Here is a 24,184-nt window from a genome sequence, read left to right on the forward strand (position 1 = left end):
TTTGTTTGATAACATTCTAGAAACCTGGTAAGTAATGTGTTACATAAGTGTGGGTCCTTTAATTGGTAAAAGTTATAGTGTGCATTATCGATTACCTAATTCAAAATAGGTTATTTATTTATTTGACATTTGTTTTGTGTTTTTCTTTAAAATGTTATCTTTGTGGAGTAGAGATTTTTATTTATGCTCCTTTAGTGTCTTCAGATTAGCTCAGGTTATTGCTGAATGTGGTATTAGGAAGCAAAATGTCTTTCATTTTAACTGTTTTATTAAGATACTATTTCTTGTATAAATAACCAAGTATCTTAGGCATCTTAATTTGCAAATTTAGGACAATTTGCTTTAACATTTTTCACCGTACAGATTAGTCCCTTGTATGTAATCTAAGTGTAGTGGTCCCCTAAATAAAAATAAAAGGCCAAACCATAACTCGTGGTCACTCTGGAAGGAACAAGAGTCAAATGCTAGGATTATACTGGTATTTGCATATTAAGATGGCAACCGAACTTCCCGCAACTTGAAGCCAATGTTTCTGTTGATTGCTCATGATCCCAGTACATTTTTTTTGCCTACTGGTTTGTGTACATAACATTCTTTAAGGTTATTTCTCTTTCCCAGGAGAGTGATGGTTGTTAAAAGGAAATAATCCCCTAATAGCTTCTTACAGTGTTAATTCTTAAAACTTAATTGACTTTTATTTATGTTTTGGTTCTATAGTTGAAGCTCATGAGTCAATATCAATGCCATGTAAACCTGAATTTCTGATAGGTTTTATTGTACGAATGTTTCGACCAGAATAAAATATTTAATGTAAATTATAGCTGCAAACATTTAAGTGTAACGTCACTGTAAGTGATAAGCTTCTTTTCCCTACCTTGAAGCAATTTGTCCTAAATTTCCATACGTCTGCATTTGTTTTTGCTGTTCTAAAATTCCTCAGTTGCTGGCTTTGACCTTTTACGTTGCTGAGTTTTATACGTCTATTTTCTCACCTGCCACATCCTAGGGGGCTTGGAGTACCCATAATACAGCGAGCCCACCTTCCTGGTCCCCAGACATTTCAGAAGGTCGGGAAATTTTTAAACCCAGGCAGCTTCCTGGCAGTGCCATTTGGAGCATCAAAGTGGTAAATAAAACTGCATTTACATTCATATATCATTTCTTTCTGGCTGATTTTGTCCAAGTAGAAGTTAAGAACTAAACCTTTCTTTTCTAGATAAATGAGTTCAGATTCCAGAGCCACTTTTTTAAATCTAAAAATTTTAGTATGAAGAATCAACATGCTTGCACTTTAAAAAAATTCTGGATTAGGAGGAACTTAAATTGCAATTTTACATGATTGATTTGAAGTGTGAATTTTTAATAACTGCTTTTTATGGTTGCTTCCTTTTATGTTGTAATTACCAGTGTTTCTATGGGGGAAAAATCCTTGTTGCATAGGCTATAAAGTAATTAAGGACTTGCTCGTTCATGATAATCATAAAATTTTGTTGCTTAGAAAAGAACAAAAGCAAACTACATTAATCTATTATGTGCTAATGGAGAAGAAATACCAGAATTGCAGCAGATTGCAGGTCTGCGTGAATAACCTCAAAATCATAGGGCCTCTTTTTCATATCATTGATGGAGGACTCTGCTAGTTCTTGAAGTAAGTTTTGTAGCCGGATGCATTTTAGAGGGTAAAAAAATTAATGTCAGAACTGAAAATACTTCACTACCTAGAGAAGATTATTTTCTTCATCTTGTATATTTAATGGGATTCTGGAATAAGGCTGTTTAATTTAGACTAATCAAGGATTTCAAAGGACTTCTAGATTCCACTTTATTTCTGTCACCATTAGAACTACTTTTCAACTTACTCTGATACCCTGCAAGGTGTTGAAAGTAGAGATAGTTGTTTTAAGAGTATAAAAGATATTTTGACAGTTTTGTAGCAAATACCACAAATTTTCACTTGTATCTTTAGATGCGAGGGAAAAATAGATGACTCTAATCCTGATTTAATCATTGACTTAAAATCTTTGAGGCGTATCAACAAAACTGTGCACGCCAGCCCTCCCTCGGCCCTTTGCCGAGAAGCGCAGGGACCCAAGGGAAGAGCAGTTGAGGCAGCACGGAGAGGCGGCGTGGACTTGGCCGTGCTTATTAACACTGAAGGGAGAGACCAGGTCACCGCCTTTTTGTTCGTGTGTATCTGTTTTATGCTTAAAACATAATTATAACTTACCAACTTGGAGACTATTCAGCCAAATAGGTAATGAGTTCAGCGTTTCAAACTACAGATCAAATGATATCAGTTGAAAATGTGACATTATTTACTGTATTATGGAAAATCTATCAGGATTTCCCCGAATATTTTAATAATTTAAATATGCACAATGTTGTAAGTATGCATTGTTGCCAGGCTTATTTCCGGTAGTAATACAGAAGTCTGAGAATGAACAAGAAAGCAGTAACAACCAACAACTCTGGTATTTATTTGTTAAAATATCAAAGAATTTAACCTGCTTTCCCCTGGAGTATTTTTGTGTGTTAGGTAAAAATTCACATCAGTTATTTTATTTACATTTCAAGTGATTATCATCCATATGAATTAAAACAAGCTTTTTACCTTTTTACCCATCTTCCTACAATATTCAGACACATTGTCCTCTAAGTACTGTGGCCGCGCGAGGCGCACCTCTTCAGTACAGCTCTGGAGTAGTAACTGACCATGTTAGTGACAGGGAAAACACTGTTGGACACTGGCAGAAACTAGCTTTTGTGCAGCATAGCGGAGCGGACTGCTGGTGAACAGTGTGGGCCCCGGAGCCAGAGCTGCGAGCTCTAGACTTTGAGCAGGTTGCTTTTAATCCCTCAGTGCTTTTATCTCTAAAATGGGGACGCTGAGATCGTGCTGACCTTATGAGGTCGTTGAGAGCAGAAAGTGCTGAGAGCAGTGGGTGGTACCTGCCCAGCACACGTGGCTCTGGTCACCGCCCTTGCTCTGTGTGGATACCAAGGGGCAGGGGTGCTGGCTGTCGGGCCACCTACAATGTAGGGGTGGGAGGTGGCAAAGTAATGCTACAGTGTGCTGATGCAGAGCATTCACGACAGGCCCAACGTTGGTATAGACATTGGATGTTTATATTTTTAAGTTGCGTAATTTGTATGTCGAAAGATAAAAATCACGGGCCTGGTCTCTTAATATTTATCATCTGATTAGAATAAGAGCAAAGCAAGTATTTGTGTGACCGTCACTGAAATGTTTTAGTTCACATTGGATTTTAAGGTGCTTTGGACGCTGGCAGAGTGCTGATCTCTCCATGTCTGTCGTGTAGGGCCGCGGGTCGGGGTTCCCGGGGAAGCGGAGACCTCGTGGTGCAGGGCTGTCGGGGCGAGGCGGCAGGGGCAGGTCCAAACTGAAAAGCGGCATCGGAGCAGTCGTGCTGCCCGGGGTAAGTCTCCCTCCCTTTCCCTTCGCTACAGCCCTTCATGTGTTGACGGACACGATCATCTCACTTGTACAGTTAGTAGTTTGTGAGAGTCTCATACACGAGCCAAATTTTTTATCTTACTCTATCCCTACTTTTGTTTTCTTTTCTTTTTAAACCCCTCTGGTCAGGTTTTCTTCTTTTAAATGGTCTTTATAAGAGCAAACTCCTTTTACATTACTGAGTTTATTTGGAAAACTTGATTATGTTGCTGTTCTAAGTTTTTTATTAGGCTTTCAGAAGAAACCTGCAGTGTTGCAGATTAGTACACACTCTAAGAACGTTGAAGATTTTATGACCATCTTTGATGTATTTTAAGATAAATAAATATTTGCTCACGCATGTAGATGAGGCATTATTTAAATATGTATTCAAGAAGTCTGTAATTGGCAGATAGCGGCAAATATTTCCTGTAGTAACTTTACTGTTCTACCAAAATCACGTGTTGTGAGTCCTACCTGTCCAGGGGACACAGGGCGTGCACCTTCTGCTCACCTATTCAAGGATATAACGCTCGTTTCCGTTTTTTGCCATTTAAAACCAGAACTAAAACAACCCCCCAGAAAACAAAACTGAGCTTTTAGGTGTAAGTCTGTATGTGGGTATATGTGTTATTTCCCCGTGAGTAGACCCCCCCGAGCGGGATGGTCGGACATACGGTAGGTGGGGGACGCCTAGCTTTTCAGGAAATGTCAGGTTGGGTGTGACGTCTTCTGTCCGCCAGAGTGCGTGAGTCCCGCCCCCCTTCCCGCGCCTGCGCTCCTGTGGCGCGGCTTCCTCAGGGCCGATCTATGTATTTCTGTGACGAAATCCCTCTTCAGATCTTCAGTTCATTTTAAAAATAGTTAATTTTTTAGCTTGCCACATTTTGAGTTTTCTTTATTCTGGCCACAGATTCTTTACCATGTATATGATTTGCAAATATTTTCTTTGTTTTGTGAGTTGTCTTCATTTTCTTAGCTGTTTGGATCAGCAGATGTTTTAATTTTGAGGAAGTCCCATTTATTTTTTTTTTCCTGTATTTTCTTTTATTACGTACTTTTGGTACCTGAGAAATAATTGGATAATACAAATTACGAACATAGTCTGTTATTTCTTCTAAAAGTTTTATGGTTTTAGGTGTTGAGTTTAGAAATATGATCCAATTTGACTTAATTTTTATTTATGGTATGAACATGGACCAAAGTTCTTTTTTTTTTTTTTTTTTGCGTGAACTGAATGAATATACAGGTTATTTTAGCATCATTTCTCTTAATTGCCTTTGTATCATTCTTTAAAAATTAGTTTTACCTAGGGGCACCTAGGTGGCTCAGTCAGTTAAGTGTTTGACTTCAACTCAGGTCATGATCTTGTGGTTCATGAGTTCAAGCCCCACATCAGGCTCTGTGTTGACAGCTCATAGCCTAGAGCCTTTTTCTGATTCTGTGTCTCCCTCTGTCTCTACTCCTCTCCTGGTCTTGCGCGCGCTCTCTATCTCTTTCTTTCTCAAATAAGTAAAAGCCTTAAAAAATGAGTTGTATTATTTTTGTGTACCTAATTTCAGAATCTCTGTACTATACCATTGATTTATTTCTCTCTCTTCAGGCCAGTACTATAACTTTAGGTCAGTTATACTTTTACTTTATAACTACTGTTGAAATCAGAAACGGTCAGTCTTCTATTTTACTTTTTCACAGTTGTTTTGGCTATTCTAAATCCTTTGTTTCTTTTTTTTCTTCTTAAGTTTATATATTTTGGGGGAGAGAGAGCATGCATGCAAGCACGTGGGGAAGGGGCAGAGAAAGCAGTTTGCAAGCAGGCTGCACACCCAGCGCAGAGCCCAACATGGGGCTTGGTCCCATGACTGTGCGATCGTCACCTCGGCCAAAACCAGAAGTCGAATACTTGACCAGCAGAGCCACCCACGCACCCCAAGATCCTTCATGTTTCTGTATGAATTTTACTATTGGCCTGTCAGTTTCTACAAATTAGCCTCTGGGATCTTGACTGAGTTTGTATTCAAACTCTAGAGCAAGTTCCCCAACTTCAACATTTAGTTGAAGAGTCTTCAACGCATGAGTGTTGTGTATCTCTCCATTTCTTCATGTCTTTTTAAACTTCTTTTAGTGATGTTCTTTAGTTTACAACATAAATGTCTTTTTGCATCATTTCTCAGATTTCTCTTTAAGTTCCCATATTTTTTATGTTGTTGTAAATAGCAGTGTCTTAATTTCAAATTGTAGTTGTCAGTTGCTAGCATTTAAAACACTCATTTTTGTGTATTGATTTTTGTATCGAACAGCCTTCCTAAGCTCCCTTATTATATATAGTTGCTTATTTGTAGAACCCATTGGATTTTCTACCCTTAGGATAATGTTGTCTACAAATAAAGTTGTATTTCTGTTTAAACTGGATGTTTTTCTCTTCTGTTCTTTATTGTATTTGCTGTAACCTTCAGTACAGTATTGGGTAGAAATGTTAAGACAACCTTGTCTTCTTTTTGAACTTGAAGAGAGAAAGCATTTAGTCTTGCATCATTGAGTATGGTGTTAGCTCTAGTTTCATTTTTTAAATAGACGTCCTAAATCAGTTTGAGGAAGCCCCTTTCTATTCATAAGTTGCTGAAATGTTTTCTTTTAGTCAAGTGTAGATGTTGGATTTTGTCAACATTTTTTTCTACATTTACAGAAATGATCATGGCTTGTTTAATTGATATGGTGAATTATATTGATCAGCTTTTTTGTATGCTAAAGCAGCCTTGTATTTTTGGGGTAAAGTCCACTTGGTCATGATATTTTATCTTTTTCATATGTTATTAGATCCAAATGGCTAAAAATTTTAGACTTTTTATGTCTTTGTTCATGAGGGTATTGGTCGCTAGTCTTACTGTCTTATAATTTCTTTGGTTTTGGTTTTTGCATAAAGCTGGCTTCCTTGAGGGAATTGGGAAATAGAATCTTCAGTTTTCTGGAAAAGTTGTGAGTTTGTTGTCTATGGTTAAGAGTCTGTTTCTTACTTTGTTTTTCCTCCCCTCTTTGCTCATTTGTTTTGTTTCTTAAATTCCACGTATGAGTAAAATCATGGGATTTGTCTTTCTCTGACTTACTTCACTTAGCATTACACTCTCTAGCTCCATCCATGTTGGTGGAAATGGCGGAGTTTCATCTTATTTATGGATGAGTAATTTTCCATTGTGTGTGTGTGTGTGTGTGTGTGTGTGTGTGTGTGTGTGTGTGTGTTTAGACACGCATACACACTGCATCTTTCTTTTTATTTATTTATTTTATTTTGAGATCGAGATATAGAGGGAGAGGGAGAACCCCAAGCAGGCCTTCTCCATGTCTGCACAGCGCCTCATGCAGAGCTGGAGCACATGAACCTTGAGACTATGACCTGAGCCAAAATCAAGAGTTGGACTCTTAACCAAATGCACCGCGGATGCCCCTATACCACATCTTCTTTATCCATTCATCAGTCAGTGGACACTTGGGCTTCTTCCATATCTTGGCTATTGTAAACAGCTGCAATAAACATAGAGGTGCATGTATTCCTTTGAATTAGTATCTTGCATTTTTGGGGGCTAAATACCCAGCAGTGTGATTGCTAGATCATAGGGTAGTTCTATTTTTAACTTTTTGCAGAACTTCCAAACTGTTCTCTACAGTGGTGGCACCAGTTTGCCTTCCCACTAACGATGCTTAAGGGTTCCTTTTTCTCCCCAACACCTGTTGTTTCTTGTGTTTTTGATTTTGACAGATGTAAGGTGATATCTCATTGTAGTTTTCATTTGTATTTTCTTGATAAGTGGTGATGAGCATCTTTTCATGTGTCTGTCCGGGTGTCTTTGTGCTATGTTGGCTCTCTGGGTGTCTTCTTTGGTAATATGGACACATCTTCTTTGTGTCTTCTGCCTATTTTTTAATTGGATTTTTTTTAGGTGTTGAATTATATCAGTTCTTTATTTTAGATACTGACCCTTTATCAGATATGTCATTTGCAAAGACATGTATCTTCCATTCCATAGGTTGCCTTTTAGTTTTGTTGATTGTTTCCTTTGCTGCATAGAAGCTTTTTATTTAGATGTTGTCGCATTATTAGTTTATTTTTGCTTTGTTTCCTTTGCCTCAGAGATGTAGAAAAATGTTGCTGTGGTTGATGTCAGAGAAATTACTGCCTATGCTCTTTTCTAAGATTTTTATGGTTTCAAATCTTACATTTAGATTCATTTTGAATTTGTTTTTGTGTATTGTGTAAGAAAGTGGTACAGTTTCATTCTTTTGCATATTGCTCTCCAGTTTTCCCAATAAGATTTGTTGAAGAGATTGCCTTTTTCTGTCTTCATGAAAGATTTTTAACTACATATTCAGTTTCTTTGATAGGTATAGGGCTATTTAGGTTATTGATGTCTTCTGGTATGAACTTGTCTTTCAAATAATTTGTCCATTTAAAGGAGGCTGACAGCCCTTTAACACCTGTAGACTCTGGCGGTATCGCCTTCTGCATTCCCAGCATTGGTAAGTTAGGTCTTCCCCCCCCCCTTTTTTTCTTTGATTGGTCTTGCTGCAGGTTTATCATTTTATTGATCCTGAGCCAGCCTTTGCTTTTATTAATTTTTCTCTGTTTTTTTTCTGTTCTCTATTCCATTGATTTCTACTCTGACCTTTACTGTTTTCTTCCTCATTTTGACTATAGTTTGCTCTGTTTTTTGTTTGCTTTTTATGTCCCTACTTAGAACCCCACTTGTGAGGTTTAGGTTAGAGCTCTCTTTTTTCTTAGGCTTGTATCTGTGCTGCAGCCAAATAAAACTCTTGTCACTTTAAGGACAAATCAGACTAATGTGTATATAGGCAATTCCAAGACCTTCTGTCTCAAAGATCACCGTTTTTGCCCTTGCGGTGGGTTTTATATGTCTAGTAGTTTATTTTTTATTTACTTAAAAAAATTTTTTTTTAATGTTTTATTTATTTTTGATACAGAGAGAGTCAGAGCATGAGAGGGGGAGGGGCAGAGAGAGAAGGAGACACAGAACGGGAAGCAGGCTCCAGGCTCTGAGCTAGCTGTCAGCACAGAGCCTGACGCGGGGCTCGAACCCACGAACATGAGATCTGACCTGAGCCAAAGTCGGAGGCTTAACCGACTGAGCCACCCAGGCGCCCTATGTCTAGTAGTTTAAAGGTCATGAAATAATGTATGAAAATAAAACAGTGGGTCGTTAAGCTACATGATGTTGCTTTCCTTCTTACATGTTCTATTGCTGTTTAAGAATATTGATTTTTCAGCATTTATAATTTAAATATGCTCTTTGGATCTAGGGTATATTGCGGCTTTCTGTACAGACTTTGTTTCTGGTTCATTTCAGACTGGGATTACTATAGTCCATCCTTGTTTTTTATTTCAAATAAAAGCATTCTCTGGTTAATTTTCCCTTTGAAAATAATAACATAGTCTCATTTCCTCGAGCCTACTCACTGGGTATCATCCAGTGTAAAACCTCTCTTGTGTTCTGTGTTGGAGATGGGCATGTAGAAATGGATACCTTTTATTTCAGTATAACTTCCGTTTGCTATATTTTAGCTATTACTACAGTTATGTATTTTAATAATAATCTCAATGTATCATTAGTTTTGTGGGTGAATTACTGGTAACTTCACTTTTAGTTGCCATTTAATTATTACTAATGGAATGACTATTTTACTATATGAGCCCTTTTGTTTGACTTGTTAAAATCTTAAAATGCTAATTTGGCGATACATATTTTTTAACATATTCAAAAAAAGTTAAAACATACTGATCAAAGTTACCTCTACCATCACTGCCTCTACAGTCTTGATTTACCTCCTTTTACCACTTTCGTCAATTTACGTATTCAGTTGATCATAGAAGATTGCCAATCGTCAACCATTTTCAGTCTGGAGAAACAGCAGTTTCTTATGGTTTAACCACTGTATGTAGGCGTCGGTGGGCCGCAGGTACTTCCTTTGCACGGTGCTCTCCCTCACACACTGTTCTGCAGCTTAATTTTCCCCTCAGCTGTGTGGCTGGTGATTTTTTGGATGGAAATTGAAACACATTTCTACCACTATTAAAAGAAATTTTTTTAAAGTTAATTTTGAGAGTGTGCATAGGGGAAGGGCAGAGAAAGGGAGACACAGAATATGAAGCAGGCTTTGAGCTGTCTGCAAAGAGCTTGATTGGGGGCTTGAACTCACAAACCACGAGGTCATGACCTCAGCTGACTGAGCCACCAAGCTGCCCCAACTACCGCTAGTTTTTAAATGCTGCATAAGTTTTCAGTTTGGATTTGATATGGTTTTAGTAATTTGCTAGTGATGACTAGGTTGCTTACAGTTTTCCCTTATTGTCTAATTTAGACTTATAATTTGTTCTTATGATTGATTATATAATAAAACAGTAGTGCTGTTAAAATTGCATTTAAACTTATTTGCAATGAAAAAATATTACTTCTATAATATATTCCATCTATTTAGTTATTCTTTCAGTCATTCCTCAAGATCAGTGCCATTACTTTTTATGTGGAATTTAACCTACTGTGTTTTACGCCTGTCCTTCCAGGCAAGAGGGTCTGTTGTAACGTTTTGGCATTGGCCAACCCGTTCTCTTCTTTAGCAGCTAATTCAGAGCTTTTCTTTTTCAGGATAAGCATTCTGGAAATAATTCTTAACAAGCCAGTGGGTACTTAGTTGATTTGGTGATATTTAGCCAAGTCTAGAATTGAATATTTTGGTTGGTAATCTTTTGGCTAAGAGTGAAATTTTGCTTAGTTATTCAAAATAATGGTATTTTAAAGCAGTGCTGTCCAAAGGAAATATATGGGTATTACATATGCAATTTAAAACTTTATTGTAGCTACATTCCAGAAAGGAAAGAGAGGAGCACCTGGGAGGTTCAGTTGGTTAAGCCTCTGACTCCTGATGTTGGCTCAGGTCATGATCTCACAGTTCATGAGTTCCAGTCCAGAGTGACACATATATGTGTGTAGGTGTATAGGTATGTGCTCATAAATAGGATACAGGGTTTTTTTGTTTCTTGATTAAAATTTCTGGCTAATAAGTCTTACTAAATATAGTTTATATTTCCATTGCTTCTTAATCCATGGGACTTGTAACTCTGAAGAGACAATTATGTAACTAAAAGGCGTCCTGACTTCTACTTTTACAGTATTATCTTAGCAATAATAATCTAATTTAGAATTGTTGCTCCAGGCAAAAATTAGCAAAAATTGTATTTTGAATAGGAGTCTTCTCAAGTTTTCCCATTAAACATACTACAAGTGATAAATAAGACTGTGCATTTTGTGTATTTTGCTTTTTGTAGGTGTCTGCTGCAGATCTTTCATCGAGTAAGGATGAAGAAGAAAACTCAATGCATAATACAGTGGTGTTGTTTTCTAGTAGCGACAAGTTCACCTTGCATCAGGTTTGAACTTCCTGCCTTCTGCTTTATTCTGTATATGCTGAGGTCGTCTAACATTTAGCAGTAGAGCTATATTACTAGCTAAGAAGGTAGTATAAAAAATAAAATTAGTATATTCTGAGCTTAGTCTCCAACGTAAAGTGTTATGTTCATGTGTTTCTAATTTCAGGATATGTGTGTAGTTTGTGGCAGTTTTGGCCAAGGAGCAGAGGGAAGGTTACTTGCCTGTTCTCAGTGTGGTCAGTGTTACCATCCATACTGTGTCAGTATTAAGGTAAATATACTTCAATTTAAGTCAGTTAAAAATGTATTGAAATTTGATGAGTGTATCATGCTCTTTCCATTTCTTATAATTAGTCAAGCATTGTTTGCTAGGATTTTTAGACATATGCGACTATATTTAAGTACTTTAAATAATGCCTTTAAGTGCTACCTGAAAAATTAACTCTTCTATAAATCTGTGGTCTGAAACTGTAGTGGTTATCGTGCTGTTGTCCTGAAAGAACAAAAAGGCAGAAAGTTTCTACGGTAATTTGCTCAGGCGAGAGATGTAGCCGACCCGTTCTCTTTGCTGACAGTGATGGTTGACACTAAGCCGAGAGAGAACCCATTCATTCTCCGGGTCTTTCCCCACGTCCCGGTTTCTCGGCCCTCGTCCATACATGACAGGACGTTTTCTCTTAGCCTTCTTGGATCGGTGGGTTGGTATTTTTAAATCCGTTTGGGGGCAATTTTGGCCAATCTCTTTACATTTCTTTTTTTGTTCCCTTCTCCCCCTTCTGGAGCCTCAGTCAGATGCCTACAAAATTGTAGGATATTGTCCCCAGATCGTTTTCACTTTGATTATTTTCTAGTTGTTTTTCTTTCTACCCTTTAGTTTATTCCCCAAACTCAATTTTATTATGCAGTCTCTAAACTATTTATTTAATACAATTTATCATCAACTTAGCTCTCATACAGTGTGTAAAGTGTGCTCTTGGTTTTTGGGGTAGATTTCCATTCTGATCTATTTTTAAGCACATCCAGTGGCTTTTTTCACAGATATGATTGTATTTTTTAATATCAGTTTTATTTATTCAAAAAACTTTTTTTTTATACATTTTATGTAGTTTTGAGAGACATAGAGAGACAGAGCATGAACAGGGGAGGGGTAGAGAGAGAAAGAGACATAGAAATGAAAGCAGGCTCCAGACTCTGAGCTAGAGGTCAGCACAGAGCCTGATGCAGGGGTTGAACCCATCAGCCATGAGATCATGACCTGAGCCGAAGCCGGACGCTCAACCGACTGAGCCACCCAGGAGCCCCTAAACTTAGTTTTATTCTCAGTTTTATTTTATAGTTTATGTTATCTCATAGTGTAAAATGTTTTGATTTTTTTCTGTCAAGTCCTTGTATATATTGATAATTGTTCGCAAATTCTTTCGTGTGACGTTTCTCGTTATTAGCTTACCCTTCCCCCGATTAGGATGTATTTTTGGTTTTGTTAAATGTAGTGATGTTTGTGTCGCTGGGATTTGGATCTTGTCCTGTAGGAACGTGGGTCTCCGTGGTGGCAGGCGGGTGTCACGCTCGCTTGAACCTTTGAAAGCTGTCTCGGCTTTCTGGGGCCGGTTGGGAGAATCTTCGCTTTGAGGTGGCTTTTCTTAGACTTTTTGGCCTTAGAACCGTTAACAGCCTTAAAATTATTAAGGACCACACAGAGGTTTTGTTTATGAGGGTGATAATGATTGAATATTTACCATTTTAGAAATTAACTGGGAATATTTAAAATTTTTATTTTATTTTATTTTATTTTTTAATGTTTTTTATTTATTTTTGAGAGACAGAGAAAGACAGTGCGAGCAGGGCAGGGTCAGAGAGAGAGAGGGAGACACAGAATCTGAAGCAGGCTCCAGGCTGAGAGCTGTCAGCACAGAGCCCAATGCGGGGTTTGAACCCACCAGCCGTGAGATCGTGACCTGAGCCGAAGCTAGTCGCTTAACCGACTGAGCCACCCAGGCGCCCGGGAATATTTTAAAACACAGAAATATTCAAGCCTGTTTGTTACGATGTCATGTAATGAGGTTTCTATTTGACATATCACGCAGCCTCTGGAAAGCATCACTATGAGTGGATTAAAGTGAAAAACGCAAATAACATCTCAGTATTATTTTGAAAATAGTTTTGCCCTCACAGACCCCCTAGAGCTTCCCAGGCCACACTTAGTGCCTGCTTTTTTAGCACCCGTTTAGTCCGGTACGTGAGGCTCGGCCGTTAGGAGGTCTCTGCTGCGCCCCCCCGCCAGCAGCCCCCCGTGGCCTCCCTCACCAGTGTCTCTCTGCTCTGACCGGTTCCGATTTAGATGTCTTCAGCGTCATGTGAGCTCTTTTACTTTTTCAACTACCAATTCCCAGGAGCCGTTCAGCCAAAGGCTTGAGGGAAGTTTTGTGTGGGGGTCTGGAACTTTCTCTTTAGTGCTGCTTCCTTTCCAGGACCTTGTCCTGCAAATTGCCACTGCCTCCGCCTCCCGGAACCGCACCGGGTGCCCTGGCCTCAGCGAGACCCTGATAGCTTGCTGCAGTCCTCGCTCCTGGAGCAGCATCCTGGAAGATGTCTGTGGGCAGAATCTTGTAGGACGGATCTCACTCGTTGCCCTCTTCTCAGAATCCACAGCCCCGCGCTGCCTTTTGCTCGGTGTCTGAAACACGCACTCCACAAATTTTTGTCCAGTGGTCCGGGATCATGACGGGAGAAGGGTCGTGCCCCAGGTCCTCCTTCATAGTTGACACAGATATTCTCAGACCTTTAAAACGTCTGTCTTGACTTTCTGCATGGAAACTAGACTTCCTGAATGGAAGCCTGGTAATACCTTCCTGAAAAAACGTTTGGAAATAGAGACTGAACCAGGTCAGTAGCTGAGAGAGTTGATACTACAGCTCAGCGGTCTATACAGGGAGCGGGAAGTGTGGGATTTCAACAGGGGGAGACTGTGGAGGCGTCGGAGTGCTGCAGCGGCCCGCCAGCTGGGCTGGGGCGAGGTCTGGGTGTGGATGCTGGTGGCCTTGGACACTGAGCAGAGCACAGCAGCTCGAGAATTCGGCTGGAAAGGACCTCGGGTAGGTGTCTGTGAGATAGGAAAACGTATATGAATGGAGATTATTTTGGAAGAGCCTACTGTGGAGTAGCTTGGGTCTGTCTCCCACTTTATCTTCCTGCTCTTCTCAGCCAGGCGGTGGTCAGTTACATCACACAGGCCACGTGTGGCCCGCTGCGTGGTTTTATAAATGAAATTGTCCTCTGATACAGCCACGTTCTCTCGTTTACACATGCCTCTTGTGGCTTCACACTGCAGTGGCACCTTTGTGTCGTTTACAGGCCGCATGGCCCGCAAGGTTTAGAGAATTCACATCTGACCCTTTACAAAAACGTTTACTGGTTACTGCTCTAAGCCACCCCATGCATCCTGCCCGGAGCTCTTTTCTCCATTTGGGTAAATAATATATTGTAACTTGATAATCTGTGACTAATTTAAAAGAATCAGTAGGTGAATCAAAGTAATAAATATACATGCTCACGGATCAAATGGCTTTCAAAGCCTTTTGCTGACTGGCCGGCCCCCGTCCCCCTCTGCCTCCGTCCACATTTGAGTTCTTGACCCCCAGGCAGCCACCTTTCATCTTTGCAGGTCCTCTTCTAGTTAACTTCGGCAGATATTATTTAGATATTCAAAATCATATGCTGGTGCTTTTGCTGTATCTGTGTTAGATTTTGTTGACTTTCTACTGTGAATACATGAATGCTGATTTAGCTCTTAAAATCTACCCCCAACCCTCCTCAGCATCCTCCCAGCGTTTTGGTTGTTTTAGAGTATTCAGTTAATAAACATGTTCACTGGAGATCTGCAAGTACTACCCAACTTCGGCTCAGGTCATGATCTTGCAGTCCGTGAATTCAAGCCCCACATCGGGCTCTATGCTGACGGCTCAGCGCCGGGGGCCTGCTTCGGATTCTGTGTCTCCCTCTCTCTTTGCCCCTCTTCTGCTTGCTCTCTGTCTCTACGATAAGTAAAAACATGAAAAAGTGTACTATGTCTTTGTCTTTCATGGATGTTTTAATAGCAAAAAGCAAACAATGATTCTGCATTAGTTTTTGTTGTTTGTTATGATCGTGCTTCTACAGTAGGTAAAAGCAAATTAATTTGGCAAGTAACTTCTGGAGAACAGTCGCACCCCGTCCCTGCGCTCCCCTTTTCTCTCTCCTCGTCTGTGCTGGCAGCTTCCGGGTCTGTCACTGAGCTCTCATTCTTCAGCCTCCCTGAGCTGATGTCCTTTGTCGGGTTCATTGTTTTCTGCATCCCAGGGCTTCCTTGTTCTTGGTGTAACCCTAATTTTGTCCCTCATACCCCTCAGTAACTCTGTTTGAAGAGGTATTTGGAAGCTGATGTTTGAGTCTTTGTATCCCTGAAAGGTCTTCTACTTTCACACTGAATTGCTAGATTACTTGGTTGAGAATTGTATCTTGAAAATTGTATTTCTGTAAAATTGGAAACTATTACACTGTTGTAATATCTGGAATTGGATAATTTGATGCCATTTTGATAGTTGTTCTTTATTTAGTTCTTTTATTTTCCTTTCAAGTAGCTTTTAGACTTCCTTATTCCTAGTGATCTGAATTTTTCGTCTGTGTTTTGGTTGCTTTATTTTCAGTATAACACAAGTACTTTGTGGTCCTATCTGTAGATTCTAATTTTTTTTTGAGAGTTTTCATTTGGTTCCAGATTTATAATCTTACATGGTGTGGGTGGTTTGTGGAGTTTATCAGAAGTATAGAGATTTCAGGGGTGCTTGGGTGGCTCAGTCGGTTAAGTGTCCAACTTCAGGTCATGATTTTCAAAGTTTGTTGCTAACTTAGGCCCGGTGCCAGAGGAGTGATGAACTTCAGAAATCCTAACTTTGTGGCTGAAAACCCTCCAAGATCAGGAAATATCATTGGGACCTATTTCCTTGAGAACTCATGTTTTACTTTAATTTTTGAGAGTTTTAAATCTTGACTTTTTGTTTTAAGCTTATTGATTTTGAGAGAGAGAGAGAGAGAGAGAGAGAGAGAGAGACAGAGCGCGCGCACACATATGCACGCAAGTCAGCAGGGTGGGGCCGAGTGTGAGAGAGAATCAGAAGCAGGCTCTGTGCTCAGCACAGAGCTCAGAACAGAGCCCGTCGTGTGGGGCTCGGTCCTGTGAACTGTAAAGTTATGACCTGAGCCAAAATCAGACTGAGCCACCCAGTTGCCCCTAAATATTGACTTTACCATACAAATCCTTTTGCAATGTACACAAGTTTCAGAAGTATGAATTCATGAAATGCCATAGATGGAAACTATGCCAATACATTTTCAAAACGTATATTACCAGTTAAGGGGCAGTTTACTTGATTTCTTCAATATCGAGTCAGCACATTTGTAAAGTGGACATCAAGTCCACAGCACAAGGTCGTTACGTGGTCTGAAGTCATGAAAACACGTGCTGCTTCCTGCTGTTCTGTCCCGCAGGGAGACTCGTGATAGCACGGGAACGTGCCCACCCCGGATCCGGCTGCGCTGGGTGCTCATGCATGCTTCTCGCTGCCTCTTCTCTGCTTCCGGGGACATGTGTGTGGCATATGTGATCATGCAGAGTGAGGTGTATGTTAGTGAAAAAGTCACCGGGCCTGCTTGTGTCTCTTCCAGATCACTAAGGTTGTTCTTAGCAAAGGCTGGAGGTGCCTTGAGTGCACTGTGTGCGAGGCCTGTGGGAAGGCCACGGACCCCGGACGGCTCCTGCTGTGTGATGACTGTGACATAAGCTACCACACCTACTGCCTGGACCCTCCTCTGCACACGGTGCCCAAAGGAGGCTGGAAGTGCAAATGGTACTCCTGATTTAGCTTTCCCTCCTCAGCCTTCCGTGTGCAGGATGCTGCCACGTCCACTCCCTGCATAACCGCATGCGTATTACGGTGCCATGCCGCTCCTCCGCAGGCCTCTCAGACGCCCCTGAGAGGATCTCCCCCTCTTCCGTAGTGGTGTAGCCTCTTGACTCACAGTAACTAAGTCAATAACCTTGAGACTTGTTGGGGGGTATTGGACTGCAGGTGCGTCTGGTGCAGGCACTGTGGGGCGACGGCTGCGGGCCTGAGGTGCGAGTGGCAGAACAACTACACGCAGTGTGCGCCCTGCGCGAGCCTGTCTTCCTGCCCGGTCTGCTGCCGGAACTACCGGGAGGAAGACCTGATCCTGCAGTGCAGACAGTGTGACAGGTACCGTGCCGCCGCGCGCAGTTGTTGGCTTCCATCTTTTGCAAGCTTTTCTCTTTTAAATGTAGCAAAAGGAAATTGGAAAACAACTTTCTTCTGTCTTAAATTTAAGAACTTTTTTTTTGTTTGTTTTCCAGACTTTCTGTCAGCTAGAAACTTATAGAAGTTTCCTGTTTTGTATCCGCAACTCCAGACTAAGATTTTTAACATAGGGATTTTAAGGGTTTATGAATCCCTTGAAAATAGATGCAGATTTATTGCCTGCATATATGCATTTTTATATGCATTTTACTATGAGGGTTGCTGAATATTTTATTAGATTCTACAAATGATTTAACAGATTTTATTTTCTTTAAACTACTTTTTTTTTTTTTTTTTTTTTTTTAAGCTCTAGATAGTAAGTGTCTAGGTACTGGGTCCCAGCACCCACCCTCTGCAAGTAGAATGTGTGCAGCTCCAAAATCAAGAGTGCTTGCTTCGATTTACGTGGCACATTACTGTGCTCTGTGGAGAGTAAAGCACTGCACGTGTGGTCCTAGTATGATTTCATCAGTAAGACGGGAGTCTCAGTACTCTCTGCCTGCTGAGTCGCTGTTCAAAGGCAAGATAACGCCTTTGGTTCCCAGTTAACAGCCTCATGACAAGAGCCGTGTCTGCCCACAGGAGAGGCGTCCCGTGGGGCGCGCACCCCCATACCACTCGCTGTCCTCCGGGCTCCATGCTTGTCCTGACTAGCCCCCGTCTCTCCCGCTCTGTTCGGGCCACGATCAGGGCACAGGCCACCCTCCTCATGTGCTGTGCTCCTGCTGCCTTCCAGTATTCCGTCTCCTCCTTACTCTGATTCTCCCCTCCAGATGTCTCTGTGGGCCCGTGGGCGCGGCTGGGAGGAAGGGCCCCGCGGGCGGACGAGAGCCCACGGGTGGCGTGGCGCTTTAGGCACGGCAGCTTTGGGCTCCTGCGGTCGTTTTTAAATGGAAGCTATTTTCTGTGTGTGTGTGTGTCTCTCTCTCTCTCTGTCTCTGTCTCTGTCTCTCTCTCTCTCTCTCTCTCTCCCCCCCTTTTCTTTCTTTTCTCTTCTTTCTTTCTTTTTAAATGTACCAATATGGTCTTTTTAGGTGGATGCATGCGGTTTGTCAGAACTTAAATTCTGAGGAGGAAGTGGAAAATGTAGCTGACATCGGTTTTGATTGTAGCATGTGCAGACCCTATATGCCTACGTCAAATGGTAAGAGAACAGCGGGAATGGTGGGTCTGCGCTCTTACGGTTCCCTGGCGCCTTGCTGTCTGTAGCTTTCTTTCTTTTCTTTTTGTGAAACAGCTATTTGGAAAAGTATTTTATGAAACATAAGTTATTCTTAGTTATAAATGAACCCTTATTACCCCAACTTGATGTATTAAAACAATTTACTTACATAAAGACTACGAGCTAAGCATGTATTATGGATATAAAATGTCATATCGCTTTCATGCCTCATAATCCTACTCTTACAGCGATGTGTAGAAATTCCGTGGGTTGCCTCTCATCCTGGCCGTATTCCCTCCATGATGTGTTTCCTTCACTACTTTTCCTCATCCTTAGAGAAGCCCTGTACCTCTTTAGTGGTTCAGTATTTATGTCGGTGAAATGGGCAAAGCACAGAAAATTCAATTACATGTAAATCTTTAAATATACTCTACTTTTCCTGCAAAAGATGACGCAGATGTTTTTTTTCTCGTTTCAGTGCCTTCCTCGGACTGCTGTGAATCCTCGCTGGTAGCGCAGATCGTCACAAAAGTGAAAGAGCTAGGTAAAGTCTGAGTGCCGCCCGTGACTGTTCTCTGCTTCGTTACTTACGTCACTGACTTGCCGTGTGTCCCGTGCCTTTATTGTATGAGTGTCCCGTCTGAGTCCTCTGATGTTGTAAATCATTCCTGTAATCGTCTCCTCCAGCCCACGTGTGGCGCTTCCTGTGACTCTCAGCCTGCGGGCAGCGAAATCCGTGCTCTTAAAGTGATCACCAGCTCCGTGCTCGCCTTGTCTGATGCTTCTGTTACTGTGCCCGGTGATGAATTAGGAGAAGATGAGTTCAGTTAGCAGACAGGGATTATTGTTTTTTAGAATTAATTCCGTCTATTTTTTTTCTGTAATGGATTAGCTAGACAGGTATCTGATAGAATAGTTTCAAACTATTGTTCATTTTTCTAATACTATTTGATATCAGATACCAAAACATTTGAATAGTATGGAAATGGTTGTAATGAGTAGCAATTTTGTACATTTAAAAATGTGCCGATTTCTACTACTATTGCTTCTTCCTCTCAGTGATCATATTGATACTTGGCTTTCTACATGGGCTTCTCCGGTGTTCTTGTTTCTCTTCAGTAAACTGATCCTCATCTTTAGTCTGAAAAGATACCCGAGAGAAAGGGTCATAGTTGAAAAGCTGAAGCATTGCTTGTAGCTTCAGTGCTTTCTTTCTAAATCCTTATTTTGGTTGATGAGAAAAAATGCCAGGAAGATCATTTTTTTAAAACTTGTAACCTCTCTGCTTAAAATCCAAAGAAGTCCAACCAATTATTTTTGGTTTTAATTGAGCACTGTTATTTGTGCTCAATTAAAACCAAAAATAATTTGTGCATTTCATAGAGAATTGCTTTATAGTAGTCACATCCCCTTCCCCTGGGTGTTCTGGAACAGTCACCAACTTGCCAGTGAAAATAAAGTGAGAGTTGTAACTTGTATCCTTGGCATATTGTAATTTTAGATCCGCCCAAGACATACACCCAGGATGGCGTGTGTTTGACTCAGTCAGGGATGACACAGTTACAGAGCCTCACAGTTACGGTCCCACGAAGAAAACGGTCCAAACCAAAGTTGAAGTTGAAGATCATAAATCAGAACAGCGTGGCTGTCCTTCAGACCCCTCCAGACATCCAGTCAGAGCACTCACGGGATGGAGAAATGGACGACAGTCGGGGTAATACTAATTTATTTTCCAGTGCGTATGTTCACAGGAATTAAAGTATATAAAATATCTTTTAACACCTATATATTTTATCTCAGGGTAAATTCTGCTGACTTAGGTAACCCTTGATGAGAGCCTTGGTTTTTCTAAGTGAGCTTTTTGGATTCTCTTCCTTTCACGCGTCCTCTAGAGCTGACCGGCTTCCGTTACAGAAGTCCTCGTAAACTCCCTGTCTTTGAGGGTCACAGATGGGGAAATTCAGAGGGCATGCCTTTGGTTTGCAAGGTAGCAGCCTGAACCTCAGATGCCGTGACCTCAAGATACCACAGCTGAGTGAGAGTAGAGCTTGATCCGTGCGGTTCTACATGGAAAAGCCATTATTACTGTTCAAGTGTGCATTTATGTTCACAGATGTTCATCATAAACTTCTCTCTTTATGAACCTTTTTTTGATCCCAGTAGATGTCAAGGATTTTCTAGCTGCATCCATCTAGATGATGACAAATAATTTTAGTAATGTGAAATTCAGTAGGAGTTATATTTTTGCTTATCTCTGAAGAAGATCACCACAGGGTTGTTTGGTTTTTGATTGTTATTTCTTTTCAGCTGAGAAATAAAGTAAAAATTTCTTTTGTTCCATCATACCACGTTATTCAGCAGTATTTACTGAATGCCTCCTCTGTGATGGATGTTAGAAATCCTGTCAGTGAACACAGCAGATGGAATTCTCCACTCCTGACACTCCCCTATTAATATTAGGGGGAAAAGCTATTTTAACATATGTAACATAGCGGCACCTGGGCGGCTCAGTGAGTTAAGTGTCTGGCTCTTGATCTCAGCTCGGGTCTTTTAAAATTTTTTTTTTAATGTTTATTTTTGAGAGAGAGACAGACAGACAGAGCCTTAGAGGGGAGGGAAAGAGAGAGAGATGGAGACACAGAATCTGAAACAGGCTCCAGGCTCTGAGCTGTCTGCACAGAGCCCAGTGTGGGGCCCACATTCACTAACCATGAGATCATGACCTGAGCGAAAGTCAGATGCTTAACTGACCAAGCCACCGGGCACCCCTCATCTCAGATCTTGATCCTTGGATTGGTTCAAGCTCTGTGATGGCGTGGAGCCTACTTAAAAAGTGAATACGTGCATATGTGTGTGGGTATCTCATAATAAATGAGTTACTATAAAGCGTTTGGCAAGTGCTGTAGAAAGCTAGCACTGAAACGAGAGGCATTGGTGGTGCCTGTGGCCGTGGGAGGCTTTGGATGAGCTGAAGCCGTGTTTGAGCACAGACTCTGCAGCTCAGAGCACAGACTCTGCAGCGGTGAGCGCGCCACCTGAGTGCCGGAGGGAAGGGCTTCCCGGCCGGCGAGAGAGCTGCTGCCCAGGCCCAGGGCAGGAGTGTGCCCTGCGCGTGTGAGGAGTGTCGTGAAGACCAGTGTGCCTAGTAGTGAACAAAGGCGCCAGCAGGAGGTGATGAGATCAGAAGTCGAGTCACACCACGAAGCTCTGGTCACTGAGACAGGTTATGTCACTGGCACAGAACACACACGTTAGACCAATACAACAGAACAGAGAACCCAGACATGGAAACTGGACAGCGACATAAAGAATGAACCTTGACCACTTTCTTACACCATACACAAAAATAAATCCAAAATGGATGAAAGACCTAAAGGTGAGACCGGAAACCATCAAAATCCTGGAGGAGAAAACAGGCAGTAACCTCTTTGACATTGGCCACAGCAACTTCTTACTTGACACATCACTGGAGGCAAGGGAAACAAAAGCAAAAATGAACTATTGGCATCTCATCAAGATAAAATGTTTCTGCAAAGGGGCGCCTGGGTGGCTTAGTGGTTAAGCCTTGACTTCAGCTCAGGTCAGATCTCATGTCCGTGGGTTCGATCCCCGCATCAGGCTCTGTGCTGATAGCTAGCTCAGGACCTGGAGCCTGCTTCCTGTTCTGTGTCTCTGTCTCTCTCTGCCCCTCCCCCTCTCATGCTCTGTCTCTCTGTATCAGAAATAAGTAAAAAATTATGGAAAAAAAAAAGCTTCTGCATGGCAAAGGAAATAATCAGCAAAATTAAAACACAACTCACAGAATGGGAGAGGATAATTGCATGACATATCAGATAAAGGGTTAGTAGCCAAAAATTGTAAAGGACTTCTCAGACTCAACATCCACAAACCAGATAATCCAATAAAGAAATGGGCAGAAGACATGAACAGACACTTTTCCAAAGATGACATCCAGATGGCCAACAGATGCATGAAAAGATGCTCAACCTCACTCATCATCAGGGAAATGCACATCAGAACCACAATGCATACCACCTCACCCTTGTCAGAATGGCTAACATTAACAACTCGGACAACCACCGACGTTGGTGAAGATGCATAGAAAGAGGATCCCTTTGGCACTGCTGGTGGGAAAGCAAACTGGTGCAGCCACTCTGGAGAACAGTATGGGAGGTCCTTAGAAAGTTAAAAGTAGAACTACCTTGTGACTCAGCAATTGCACTCTTAGGTATTTATTGATAGGTTACAAAAATGCTGGTATGAAGGGACACATGTACCCCAATGTTTACAGCTGCACTGTCAACAATAGCCAAATTATGGAATGAGCCCAAATGTCCATCGCCTGATGAATGGATAAAGAAGATGTGGTATATATACAATGGAATATTACTTGATGAAAAAGAACAAAATCTTGCCATTTGCAACAATGTGAATGGAACTAGAATGTATAATGCTAAGTGAAATAAGTCTGAGACAAATATCATATGACTTCACTCATGTGGACTTTAAGAAACAAAGCAAGAACATAGGGGAAGGAAAAAGAAGATAGAAAACAGAGAGGGAGGCAAACCATAGGAGACTCTTAACCACAGAGAACAAACTGAGGGTTAATGGAACGCAAGTGTGTGGGGGATGGGTATTAAGGAGGGCACTTCTTGGGATGAGCACTGGGTTCTACTCTGGAAACCAATACTTACTGCAAACTAACTTCATTTTAAATTAACAACAAAAAAAGTCATCATAAAGGAGAGAGGAGGCAGGACCGTGAAGGTCGCACAGGATCTTGCGGCAGTGGCTAAGCAGTTTGTGGACGGAGGGAATTGGAGCTTTCTAAGGGGATCTTGGTTTACTCTTACTCATATTTTAAATGGAACACCTGGTTGTAATGTGACTAGATCATTAGGCCCTAGAGCTGTGGCACGTAGATCAGTTAGGAAGGTGCCACATTTGTGCAGCTGAGAGAATTGTGGCTTAGTATCAGTGTGTCTTTTATCAGCCCTCACATTTTCTGTGCAGTAGTGTGTGTGTGATTGGGAGAAAACCTTCCTGATGGTTCTGTATAACTGATGTTCAAATCCTGTTAATCAGAAATTTTGATTTTAAAGTTTTGGGGCTTTTGAAGAAATAGTCTGTATATCTGGATGAAATTGATCAGATTACCAGCTACCAGAGAACAGTGAAGAATTCTGTTTCTAAGGACAGTGGGAAATCTGAAAAAGGATTCCACAGTTACTTAAATTGGGAACATGTTGCATTTCATAGCATTTGAAAGAAATCTTGACGGTACACAGTAATTCCCAAAGTATGAGATTATAGAACTTTTTAAAAACATGGGAGAAAAAGGCCTGAGAAGATTTTCGCTTCGACTTCTGTTCTGTAGGACAACCTTCAGGGAAACGATGGGTGTGTCTTCAGGTTATGGCTTCCAGATTGGGTCAGTTGAGGGCATGTCCCTTTGAAAGTGACATCACACATAAGTACCTCCTAGGTCCCCAGGAACCCACAATGTCCACACACACTTGTGATGCTCCTGGAATGTCGTAACAATGCCCTTTCCTTGTAGCTTTTGTCAACTGTTCACTCTTCTGATAAATGGTTCTTCAGGAAAATAAGTCATGAACAGTCATCTTTGCACCTCAGAAACCAGTTCCTTGTGCAACAGAGACAGACTTTTCTTTTTTTTTTCTTTTTTTTTTTTTACACAATTTATTTTTTTAACATATGCAGTTATTTTCCGTCATTTACAATACAGTAGTTACAATGATACTCCAAACAGAAAAGCAAAG

The 24,184-nt window shown here is 41.1% G+C and overlaps 1 protein-coding gene across 1 annotated transcript in view; it reads left to right on the forward strand.

Moving 5' to 3' along the window:
• KMT2C (lysine methyltransferase 2C) overlaps positions 1 to 24,184 on the forward strand; it is a 217,376-nt gene that overhangs the window by 127,434 nt on the left and 65,758 nt on the right. Inside the window, exons 15-23 of the mRNA XM_029954361.1 lie at positions 1,007 to 1,126; positions 3,321 to 3,437; positions 10,788 to 10,889; positions 11,056 to 11,160; positions 16,590 to 16,771; positions 16,994 to 17,158; positions 18,271 to 18,380; positions 18,877 to 18,942; positions 19,900 to 20,112. Coding sequence (XP_029810221.1) covers positions 1,007 to 1,126; positions 3,321 to 3,437; positions 10,788 to 10,889; positions 11,056 to 11,160; positions 16,590 to 16,771; positions 16,994 to 17,158; positions 18,271 to 18,380; positions 18,877 to 18,942; positions 19,900 to 20,112 — 1,180 coding nt within the window. The remainder of the gene's footprint in view (positions 1 to 1,006; positions 1,127 to 3,320; positions 3,438 to 10,787; positions 10,890 to 11,055; positions 11,161 to 16,589; positions 16,772 to 16,993; positions 17,159 to 18,270; positions 18,381 to 18,876; positions 18,943 to 19,899; positions 20,113 to 24,184) is intronic.

The sequence above is a fragment of the Suricata suricatta genome, chromosome 2 (genome assembly GCF_006229205.1).
Source record: "Suricata suricatta isolate VVHF042 chromosome 2, meerkat_22Aug2017_6uvM2_HiC, whole genome shotgun sequence".
In the NCBI taxonomy this organism is placed as follows: Eukaryota; Metazoa; Chordata; class Mammalia; order Carnivora; family Herpestidae; genus Suricata; species Suricata suricatta.